At 37.3% G+C, this 12,685-nt stretch overlaps 1 protein-coding gene across 1 annotated transcript; it reads right to left on the reverse strand.

The window, feature by feature from the left end:
* Window positions 1-518: 518 nt before the first annotated feature.
* Window positions 519-929, reverse strand: LOC132187913 (uncharacterized). Its single transcript, XM_059602336.1, has one exon. The coding sequence runs from the start codon at window positions 927-929 to the stop codon at window positions 519-521; it is 411 nt and encodes a 136-aa protein (XP_059458319.1).
* Between the last annotated feature and the right edge of the window lie 11,756 nt (window positions 930-12,685).

The following is a 12,685-nucleotide window of genomic DNA, read 5'->3' on the forward strand; positions in this document are numbered from 1 at the left end:
ATCACGTAATCAAACTAACGGATTCACCCATCAGGTCATGTGTTCAAAATGTTAAGCTCACTGATGAATTCAAGCCACAAGTTTTTTAGATCAACCTAAAATTTTAGGGCAAACATGAACATGCATAATTTTTTTTTTTTTTTTTTGAACAAACAAACACACAAACAAATAACTTGAAATTGGGACAAAGTGTGTGAACAATCATGTGTGCTCATACCCCCAAACTTAAATGACACATTGTCCCCAATGTGTCTAAGCAAAGGAAAGAATGTACCCGGGAAATGGTTGACATGATCTTGGGAAGCATGGCTCATAGCACACCCCCAAACTTGAAGTGAAGCACACTTGTCCCTACAAAATAAGAAAACACACAAACAAGTAAAAATGAGCAAAACTAAAGATAAAAAGATTAACTGAAAACATATTTAAACAAAACAAACTAAAAGGATAAACTATGGGGTGCCTCCCATGAGTGCTAAGTTTTACGTCTTCAGCCAGACGGTGGTCCCTACTCAGTGCTACTCAGAAGTAGATGCTACAGATGGTGGTGGTGCATAGCGGGCAGATTGGAGTGCCAGATCTTCATCTCTTGGTACCAATTTCACTTCGAGATATGGCTTTACTCTGTGTCCATTAACCTTGAATATGCGATTGCTTTCTGGATTGCGAACCTCCAACGCTCCATGAAGGAAAATTTGAGTAATAATACAAGGTCCAGACCATTTGGACTTGAGCTTACCAGGGAAAAGTTTCAATCTTGAATTATAAATCAACACCTTTTGTCCTACATGAAACTCCTTCCTGACTAGTTGTTTGTCATGATATGCTTTGGTCCTTTCCTTGTAAAGCTTGGCGTTTTCATATGCATCCTGCTGCAATTCCTCTAGTTCATTGAGTTGTAGCTTCCTCTTGTTGCCAGCTTGTTTCATATCAAACTTAAACTGCTTGATGGCCCAATATGCTTTGTGTTCCAATTCCACTAGTAGATGACATGCTTTCCCAAAGACTAACCGATATGGAGACATACCGATAGATGTCTTGTAAGCAGTCCTATAAGCCCATAGTGCATCATTCAAGTGTAGTGACCAACCCTTCCTATTGGGGTTCACTATCCTTTCAAGGATACCTTTGATTTCTCTGTTGCAGATCTCCCCTTGGCCACTGGTTTAGGGATGGTATGGAGTTCCAACCTTATGAGTGATGCCATACTTCTTTATCAAAGAAGCAAAGGCATAATTATTGAAGTGGCTACCTCCATCACTAATTATTGCTCGTGGTGTCCCAAATCTAGTAAAGATGTTGTCCTGCAAAAACTTCACAACCACTTTGTGATCATTAGTCTTTGAGGGGACAACCTCGACCCATTTAGATACATAATCCACACCCACAAGGATATACAAATAACCATATGAATTAGGAAATGGACCCATGAAATCATTACCCTATACATCGAAGAGCTCCACCTCCTGAATATTTTGCAATGGCATCTAATTTCTGAATGAGATGTTACCTGTCTTCTGGCATCTATTGCAGGAGCTGCAAAACAAAAAGGCATCTTTAAATACATTAGGCCAATAGAAACCAGATTGTAATACCTTAAGTGTTGTTCTCTTGGCCCCAAAGTGTCCTCCACAAGCAAACTAATGACAATGCTGGAGAATGCTCCAATGCTCTTCTTCTGAGACACACCTTCTGATGATTTGATCAGGGCAGAATTTGAACAGATAGGGGTCATCCCAATTATTGTCTAGATATAGACATCATCCTCTTCCTTTCTTGACTAGACATTCGTGGGGGAAAAACCTTGGCAGTTATATAACGCACAATGTCTGCATACCATGGAAGTTGGACCTCAACTGCAAATAACTACTCATCTGGAAACTTTTCATTCAATGGGGAGCTCATCTCCTTCTTCCTCATGAAGTAGTCTGGATAAGTGATCTGTAACCACATTCTCACTGCCCTTCTTATCTCTGATCTCAAGACCAAACTCTTGCAGTAATAATACCCATCTAATCAATCTTGGCTTTGCATCCTTCTTAGCAAAAAAATATCTCAAAGCAGCATGATCAGTGAAAACAATGACCTTAGAGCCAATTAGGTATGATCTAAACTTCTCCAAAGCAAATATGACAGCTAATAATTCTTTCTCAGTGGTAGAATAATTTAGCTGCGCATCATTCAATGTCCTAGAAGCATAATATATTGCATAAGGTACCTTATTGATTCTTTGACCCAAGACAGCTCCCAAGGCAAAGTCACTGGCATCGCACATGAGCTCAAATGGTAGACTCCAATTAGATGCCTTCATTATTGGTGCAGATGTGAGCAGCTTTTTCAGTGTGTTGAAGGCAGTCATGCATTCTTTAGTCCATTCAAACTTGACCTCCTTCCCAAGCAATGCACAGGGGGGTCTAAAGATCTTGGAGAAATCCTTGATGAACCTTCTATAGAACCCGGCATCTCCAAGAACACTCCTCACCCCTTCCATTGTCAGAGGCGGAGGAAGTTTGGAGATGATGTCAATCTTAGCCTTATCTACCTTGACGCCCTTGCTCGAAATAGAGTGAACCAATACAATGCCTTGTTGAACCATGAAGTGACATTTTTCCGAATTGAGCACTAGGTTACATTCTTCACATCTCTTAAGAACACTCTTCATATGGTTAAGGCATTCATCAAAATTAGACCTAAAGACACTAAAGTCATCCATAAATATCTCAATGGATTTCTCCACCATATCTGAAAAAATGCTCATCATGCATCTTTGGAATGTGGCTGGGGCATTGCATAATCCAAATGGCATTCTTCTGTAGGCGAATGTGCCGAAAGGACATGTGAAGGTGGTCTTCTCCTAGTCCTCTGGTGCTATTGCAATCTGACTATAGCCACTGTACCTGTCCAAAAAGCAGTAGTAGCTATGGCCAGCTAACCTTTCTAGCATTTGATCAATGAAGAGTAGGGGTAAATGGTCTTTTCTTGTCACCTTGTTCAGCTTTTTGTAATCAATGCATACCCTCCAACCAGTGGTTACTCTTGTAGGTATTAGCTCGTCATCTTCATTCTTCACCACTGTGATCCCACTCTTCTTTGGAACTACTTGGATTGGCCTCACCTATTTACTATCTGAGATGGGGTAGATAATGCCTACATCTCATAATTTCAATACCTCTACCTTGACTACCTCCTTCATGTGCGGGTTGAGTCTTCTCTGTGCATCCCTGGTTGGCTTTGCTTCCTCTTCAAGGAAGATTTGATGCATGCATTTGGCAAGACTTATTCCCTTGATGTCAACAATGGTCCATCCCAAAGCAGTTTTATGTTCTCTGAGAACTCTTAACAGCTTTTCTTCTTCCTCACAACTCAGATTTGCAGCAATTATGACTGGTAATGTCTTGTTTTCTCCTAAGTAGGCATATGTTAAGTGGTCTGGCAATTGCTTCAATTCCAATTTTGGTGCCTGTAAAATAGAAGGAACAAGAGAAATATTAGTAGGCTCAAGAATCTCAAAGGGAGGAGTGTACTTACTCGAATATTTTGGAGAGGCTTCAAGGAGGTGCACAGTTTTAATGATGTCTTCAGTAACATCTTTAGGTTCTGGCTCAATGTCTTGCCTTGTGAAACTATGGGTGAGGGTGGCCTCCAATGGAACTTTATGTTGGTCCTGCAAAACTGTCTCACTAACACCTTGGATCATACAAACATCAAAACATTCTAAATCTTCTTGAGGTAATTTCAATGCATCAAATATTTTGAACTCTATTGTCTCACCATTTACCTTCATGCTTACAATACCCTTTTTCACACTTATTGTAGTATTAGCAGTTCTCGTAAAGGGTCTTCCTAAGATAATAGGTAAAGGTGATGGCATAGGGGATTCTTCCACATCCAACACAATGAAATCAGCATGTAAAATAAATGTACATACCTTTACCAAGACATCTTCAAGTATACCTCTTAGTCTTTTGATGCTTCTGTCTGCTAATTGCAAGGTGATAGAGGTTGGTTGAAGCTCCCCCAATCCCAGCTTTTCATATCCAGTAGTGCCTTTTCAAAAGAATAGTCTCCTATCCTGCAAGGAATGGTAAAACTACCTGGATCTGCTAGCTTTGGTGGTATTTTTCTTAACAAGACTGCACTTACCTCTTCTGTTAAGGCCACTATCTCATACTCTTGAAACTTCCTTTTGTTAGTGCAACAATCCTTTAAAATTTAGCATATGAAAGAATCTGTTTAATTGCATCTAATAAAGGAATATTGATTTCTACTTTCCTCAAGGTCTCAAAGATATCCATGAGTTGCTTTTCTTTCTTTGGTTTAACTAACCTTTGAGGAAAGAGGGGTGCATTTACCTTCTCCATTTTGTTTACCTTAGAAGTTGATGATCCTTCTAGAGTTGCTTGAGGTGGCTCTTCAGTTCCAATAACTTTGCCATTCCTGAAAACTGTGACTGCTTCCAATTGTTGATGACCCCCTGGATTGGGTATTGTTTGGGCTGAAAATTCTCCCTGCTTTCTTTCACTCAGCTCCTTTGCCAATTGCCCTATTTGCATTTCTAGTCTATGGATGGCTTGATCGGTCCTTGTATTGAATTGTTTTTGATCAGCCGTTGATTGTTGTTGTGAAGTCACAAATTGTCGTAAAAGACACTTTAGATCATCCTCTTCTGGGTCTTGGGCTGGTTGAACTGTTTGTTGGAAATTGCTTTGTTGTCCTTGAGGATTCCGACTGTTCCTATTGTTTCTCCATGAGGAATTGGGGTGGTTGTGCCACCTTGAATTGTAAGTGTTGGAATAAGGATTGTTCTTGGAAGGATAGGTGTGTTGTCCCACATAATTGGCTTGCTCCTGATCTGCAGATGAATACAAGGGGCAGGTCTCAGTAGTGTGATCTAAATGAGAACACATGACACATACCTGGAGTTGGGTGGCTGGCTGAATAGGAGAGATGTTCTGAGGAGTCATGGAGTTTACAAGCATATTTACTATCTTCTACAGGGCAGCTATCTGATTTTGCACTCCGTTGTTTTCTTCATACCTACCATTGCTCCTTACACCTTGCCTCCCTCTGGATGGGAATTGTTGGGTGTGTTCACTCAACATCTTAAAAAGCTCTATGGCTTCCTCATTACTCTTTTCCATAAGTGTTCCTCCACAAGCTGTATCAACAACAATCTTGTTAAAATCATCTAACTCTTCATAAAAGATTTGTTCCTGGTCATCTTGAGATATGTTGTGATTTGGACACTTAAGGAGCATCGCATTGAAGTGATCCCATGCTTCAAAGAAAGGTTCTCCATCTTTTTGTTGGAACGATTGCAGTTCCATTCTAAGTCGCATTGTCCTTTGAGTTGGGAAAAACTTCTTCAGGAACTTGGTGGTTAATTCTTCCCAAGTATGGATAGAATCTGCAAGTAATGAATTGTACCACAATTTGGCATTATCTTTCAAAGAGAAAGGAAAGAGGCTTAAGCTGAGTCTCTCTAGAGTTAGGCCTTGGACATGCTGCAACTTGCATAAATCAAAGAATTCTTTAAGATGCAAGTTGGGATCCGCAGTAGCTGTGCCTCTGAAGTGAGTCAATGCATTAAGGATTTGAGGAGAAATATAATAGCTGCTTTCCACCTCCGATTGATATGCTATGCATGAAGGTTGATGGAGGATTACTGGAACGAATGCCTACTTCATCGGTCTCCTCACCCGTGGTGGATTTGCCTCTAATGGTCTTGGCCCATTTGGATTCTCTTGCAAATCTTCCATCTCAATTTCTTCCTCTTCTTCCTTGTTTCTAGGTCATTGTCGAATTGTCCGCTCAATTTCAGGATCGAGTGGAATAATGGTTAAGGCTTGAGATCGACAACCATGCATCAACTGAATTGCTTCTTCAGTCGGGCAGCTTCAGTACTGCTGGTCTAGATGCTCTCTGGAACTGTGCTCGATCACAAGTTGGTGCGTTCGATCGCAATGCGCTCGATCGCCCCGAAGAAAGCGCATCTACCGTGTTGAAAACTGTTCTAACAAGTTGTAAATGGTTTTTTTAAAATAAAATTGAAGGTAGATAGAACCATAGAAAAATTCAAAGCAAGGTTAGTAGCTAAAGGTTTGAAACAAAAAGAAGGTTTGGATTATTTTGATACTTATGCTCTTGTTGCTAGGATTGCTACCATTAGAACATTGATTACATTAGCATCCATTTATAATTTCGAAATTCATGAAATGGATGTTAAAACTGCGTTTTTAAATGGTGAGTTTGAAGAAGAGATTTATATGCATCAACGTGAGGGATTTGTTTTGCCTAATCAAGAACGAAAAGTTTGTAAATTGGTTAAGTACATCTATGGTCTTAAGCAAGCTCCCAAACAATGGCATGAAAAGTTTGATAAAATCCATGATTCTGATAAGTGTGTATATAGTAAGTTCTATGAAAATCAAGGAGTCATTATATGTTTATTGTTGATGACATGTTGATTTTTGGGACTGATTGTGAGAGCATTGAAAATACCAAGATATTCTTGGCTTCCAACTTTGACATGAAACACTTGGGTATTGCTGATGTAATTCTTGGTATTAGAATTATAAGAAATGAGAATGGATTAATTCTTAATCAGTCACATTATGTTGAAAAGGTTCATAAAATGTTTAATCAATTTGATTGTAAACATGTGAGTACACCTTTTGATGTTAGCATGAAATTGTATCATAATACTGGTAGAGCAGAAGATCAATTGGAATATGCTAGAGTTATTGGTTGTTTGATGTATGCAATGTCATGCACTAGACTTGACATTGCATATGCAGTGGGTAAAATGAGTAGATATACTAGTAACCCTAGTCATATTCATTGGAGTGCTGTATACGGGATTCTTAAATATTTAAGAAGGACCATGGATTATGGTATATTGTACAGTAGATATCCTACGGTATTCGAAGGATATACAGATGCTAGTTGGATCACGGATAATGATGATCACAAATCAACCAGTGGGTGGATTTTCACCCTTGGTGGAGGAGCTATCTTATGGGGTTCTAAGAAGCAGACCCTTATTACAAACCCTACCATAGCGGCAGAGTTTGTGGCATTGGCTTCTTGTAGCAAGGAAGCTGAATGGTTGAGGAATTTATTAATGGAAATTTCTATATGGCCTAAACCTATGTCTCCTATATCACAACATTGTGATAGTCAGGCTACTCTTTCACGAGCTTATAGTCATATCTATAATGGAAAATCAAGGTATATTGGTTTAAGGCATGGTTATGTAAGGCAATTACTCACTGATGGAGTAATTACCATTGATGTTGTGGCATCTGTTCAAAACTTGCAAGGGATTTGGTGTGGAAAACATTAAAGGAGAAAGCCATTAGATCATCAATAATGAAAACTCAACTCAACACTTGAAATTTCGAGATCTTGAGTTCAATGAGCTAAAGTACACTATAAGATGTGATTGCAAGCACCACGTTTTATATTAGTTTTTAAACTAATAAAAAATCCCAAGGTAAGGGTGCTTGGAACCTGCAATGTAGTAGAGTTTGTGTGTTATGCGCTTAATAGGCTTATAACATAGTTCTGTTGAAGTGTAATTGTTACAGGGCACTTCTGATGAGCCTACCTATATATGAGTGTCGGTGGTGGTGCTGCCTTCTATGAGACTAGGGTTTCTCTCTAGAGCACTCATGAAACCGGGATATAGACACAAGGTCAATCCATGTGTTGGCTTAAAAAGAAAATACCCAAAGAGAAGAGAAAGCATGTGTGAGGTATGTCCGGTTACTCAAAGAGGATAGCTGGTTTAAAGTTTATCTACCATGTTATTTTGATTAGCTTTGACTTACTATCACTAAGTAAAGGTTCAAGTCCTCAAGATAGCTTCATTTATGCATGAGTTTTCCTATTCTACTCGAGTTGTTTTGATTTTTGAAAATGATGGGGGATTGTTGAAATATTTTCAAAATATATATCTATATATATATATATTGATTGTGTCTTGGGAATGTTTTAAATGGAAGTTTTAAAGAGCATTGAATGAAGATTGTCTCACATTGAAAATAGAGAAGATTTGTTGGCATTTATAAGGTCCAACAAACTTAAGATATTAGATGAGCTATGCTAAGGTACACTCTAGTGCTTGTTATAGTATGGTGCAAAGCACCGGACGCACACGCGTGTGGCGTGGGCTGTAGGGCGCTAATGGCACATTGATGGCGCACTTGGCACAAAGCATCGGAGCGATCTAATTATGACCATTCATTTTTGGACGGTCAAGATCGTTCGATCTAATGGTTTGATCTAAACCATAGGATGCTTCTTAAGTAGATCCAGTGGTTGAATCTACTAGACTGTTGATCTAACGATTGAGATTAAATAATTATCTATAATTATTTAATCTAACAGTCAGAATTCAGTACCGGTTGGATTAGCGGTTTACAGCAGTTTAATAGTAGTTGAATAATAGTTTACATTTCGAAAATTCAAATCTTCAAAATTTGAAATTATCTAATTAGTTTTAGAGATAATTAACTACTTTCTGATATTCAATTCTCTTTATATCCTTATCTGAATTTTAAAATTTGAATATATATTTTTTCTTGTCTTTGATTGGTATAGAAAATCTGAGGGTGAACCTAATTAAAACAACAAAAGTTTCTGGGCTCCATTGTATCCTGCAGAAATATTTGTTGTAACCCAATTGCATACCAATTTTGGTGGGGGCAAATATTTTCTTAACGAAAGTGACTTTGTAACACACCTTAGGAGCATTTTCGTTTTATGTAATTTCCTTTATTTGTATAACACACTTGACACCTTTTTTATTTCCATCTTGCTTCTCGAATGATTCTCGGCCATCTTCATACTTGCTATCGTTGTCTTTTTTCATGCTGGAAATTTCCTTTTTATTGGAAAAGAGAGCATCTCCTTCATTTCCCAAAATGGAACATCCCATCATTTGTCGAGCCAATGATTCTTGTGATGTGAAAAGACTTTCAAACTCTACTAAGGTGGACTGAACAGGCCATCCTTGAACATACGTAACATAGGGAATATACTCCCTCTTTAATCCACAAATAATATGTCGCTTCATTCGTGCCTCCAATATAGGTTCTTCTGGATCAAGGGCTAAACTTTCGGAACAAAGATTTTTAATCTTCAAGAAAAACTGAGAAATAGAAAGATCCACCTTGAGTTGTATTTGCCAACTTGTTTTCCAATTGCTGCAATCGAGCAACATCCTTTTTATTGAACAACCCATCGAGGTTAGTCCAAATCTCACCAGCCGACTTACACCCAATAATATGCTCAAATAGCCCATGAAAAAAAGATCTCTTCAAGTAGATTCCGCCTTTGCATTCGCTATCCGCCATTTCTTCAAGTTATCAACATTCTTCGGAATATTTTCCGGATCGAGGATTAACATCATCACCACCAACAACCTCCCATAAGTCTTCCCCAACAAGATAAGACTCCATGCATGACCTCCAAATCTTGTAGTTAGAATAGTTGAGCACCTAAAGCCCAAAATTGTTAAAGTGTCCACCAGAATCCATTCCCACACTACCAATTGATCTTCTTCACCAAGGATGAATCACCACAGACCTTGAAGCTCTGATACCATGCAAGTCCAAAAATTATGAACAACTGATTTTCAAGTAGTGCAACAAAGTTACACTAACTCAAGGACTCGCAACCAAAAGTAGAAGAAATATCAAAACTAAATGGGAAAAATATACTTCTTATTTATGAAATATTACATCAATAAAAAATACTTAGGTTGGACCACACTTGCACAAGATAGGAGAAGGTTTTTGTGAGATATGATGGAATGAAAGGCATGGAAACATGCCAAGTATATATATAAGGGTTAGAGAAGGGTTTTAGAGTATTCTCACACTTAACTAACAAGATAGGTGTGACTTTCATGTGACCAAGAAAGAACAACGAATTTGAATAAGAAATGATAATAATATCTCATGGGAAGGTGTAAGGTTGTATTGAAAGATGGAGTGAGCTGAATGAGGATAGTGATGGTTAGATGACCAAAATAGAAGGTGGTAACGTGGATAGGCTAAATAATGAGACAATGACATGTGTCATCCATAATATGCAAATGAGTCCTCCCACATATAAACTTACATTAATTTCTCACTACATCACTCAAAACAAAAAGAAGAAAATTAATGACTATAAATTCTAGAAAATACACTTCAAAATTTTACAATACTTTATCACCCTTTTGGCATATTCCAGAGTTTTCTTTTCTTTTCTTTTCTTTTTTTTTTTTTCTTTTTTTTTTCTTTTTTTCTTTCAAAAAATGTCTCATTAACTCTTCCTTTATTTTACCAAAAAGAATCAATGAAAATGATCCTCAGACCGATCGTTTAAACCAATTACCATGGAGTTTTCCGGGGAAGTATCATAATTTCATGAGATGGGAACTTTTCTATTTTGCTCTTAATCCTTTTGTTTTTTGCGCGTTTTGGGGGGGTATTTAATGTTTTTGTTTATGATCCTTTATAGCTCTAGCTTTGTTTCTGTGAACCACATTTGAATTATAGCTGTGCACCAATATGTCTAACATGTATGATAAATGAATGGTAAAAACTCTAAATCTTGGACAATGTGAAGGAACGAGAAATATTACACTTAACCAAAAGTTTTGTTCAAAAGTAAGTTTTTAAAGGATGTATTACAATTGCATGAGATTTATTATTTTGAAGAGCCGATTTTCAATTTGACCTTCAATGTTTTAATTTTTACTATGCCCCCATCAAAGTTTTAAAATTTTTCAATGTGGCCCATCCGTTAACAATTTTCGTCCAATTTAACCGAAAATTGGTCACGTGCCATGTGTTTTTTTTTTGTCTTAAACTTTCAAAATTATCCCCGTGTATTTTATCAAATTTGAAAAATGCCTCCAAATCAAAAAAAAAAAAAAAAAGGAGGAGGCACCCCTTTGGCCATTTAGGGGTAGCCTACAAACTGCAAGGCCACCCCCATTTGGCCAGATTGGGGGTGGCCAACCACTCCAAGGGGTCAAGCCACCACCAAATGGTCAAGAAAGCCACCCCCATGACCCATGGAGGGTGGCCTGGCCATGGCCAAAGGGGGGTAGCTAGCCACCCCAAAATGGCCAAAACCACCCCCAATTTTTTATTTTATTATTATTATTATTATTATTTTCTATTTTTGAGATTTTTTTTTTTGTTTTTTTTTGAAAAAAAAAATGGTTAAATTCACTTTACCCCCTGAAGTTTCAGGAATTTTTCAATTCAAACCCCAATGTTTAAAAGTTGACAATGTACCCTCCTAATGTTTCAAAAAATTTAAATTCAGACCTTCCGTTACTAATTTCCGTCAAATTAGACGGGAATCTATGAAATTACGTAATTACCCTCAATGCTTTTTTTAAAAAAAAAAAAAAAAAAAAAATTCAGTCCAATTAGACAGAAATTAGTAATGGATGGTCTAAATTAAAAAAATTTGAAACATTAGGGGGTACATTGCCAATTTTTAAATTTTGGGGTTCAAATTGAAAAATTCATGAAACTTCAAGAGATAAAGTAAATTTTCCCAAACCAAAAAAAAAATAAAAAAAATAAAAAATTGTAGGGGCAATTTAATAGTTTCCATTATTTCTGTATTTTTCATTAACGGATGGACCACATTGATTTTTTTTCTTTTTTCTTTTTTCTTTTTTTAACTTTAGTGGGGTACATTATAAAAATTGAAATATTTGAGCTTAAATTGAAAATCAGCTCAGACTTTGGGAGTAAAGTATATTTAACCCTATTTAAAAAAATGTGTCACCAACTATAGAAATAATGACATCATTTATGAATTAACTTTTGGAGAAATAAACTAGTAAGAAAATGACGTTATTCACACTCACTTCTCGCTCCTGTTTCTTTTATCTTTGTAGATGGCCATCAAGAAACTCTATATGTTGATTGAGATGGCAGCCCAGGGTGACCGTGGTGAAGCTTCAGAGGCAATATACTCTCGCAAAGAGAAGTGACTTACTTGGGACTCGAGAACTCTTTCAATCCGGAGGAAGAGGAGTTACCCCTTCCCCCTCCGTAAGTGACAGGAAAAGTACAGACCTATCACCTTCCTAGCAGCAGAAACATATAATGACTTCTTTTTTTTCTTTTTTTTTGACTATACTTCAACTTGACCATAATAATATTTATCTGCTGGGAGCCACATAAAAAGGGCTTAGACAATCTTATTGATCAATGCATAGAAAAAAGTGAATACCCTCTCTTTACAAGCCAGTTTTTAAGAGTGATCTCTACCTAAAATTTGTATCTAAACCACAAAGACAAACTGTCAAAAACTAGGCCTAGCACCCCAAAAACCCAGAAATAGCTTCAGGCTGCAGAGCGGCCCACTGACCACTAACAATAACAAGATATTGGTTAAGAAAATAGTAAAAGAGGAGCTAGTGTTCATGGGAGGAGTAAGCACATTTTACCATATTTTGTTTATTCAATCACGAAATTCACCCCATCTTTATTTCAAAAAAAAAAAAAAAAAAAAAAAAGTCCAGGCTGCTTTCTTTTACTGCATTGCTTTTCATTAAAGTGCCTGCAATGATGGCAGCTTATCTTAACAAGACTAGTCTCACCCAAAAAGTAGAAGCTTATGACAGAAAATGATGAAGTGAAGAAGTGATGACTACAACTGAAAA

Source organism: Corylus avellana, chromosome ca7 (genome assembly GCF_901000735.1).
Source record: "Corylus avellana chromosome ca7, CavTom2PMs-1.0".
Classification (NCBI taxonomy): domain Eukaryota; kingdom Viridiplantae; phylum Streptophyta; class Magnoliopsida; order Fagales; family Betulaceae; genus Corylus; species Corylus avellana.

Coding starts and splice junctions, on each gene's coding strand:
- LOC132187913 (XM_059602336.1), bottom strand. CDS start 929: ATGAAACAAGCTGGCAACAAGAGGAAGCTACAACTCAATGAACTAGAG.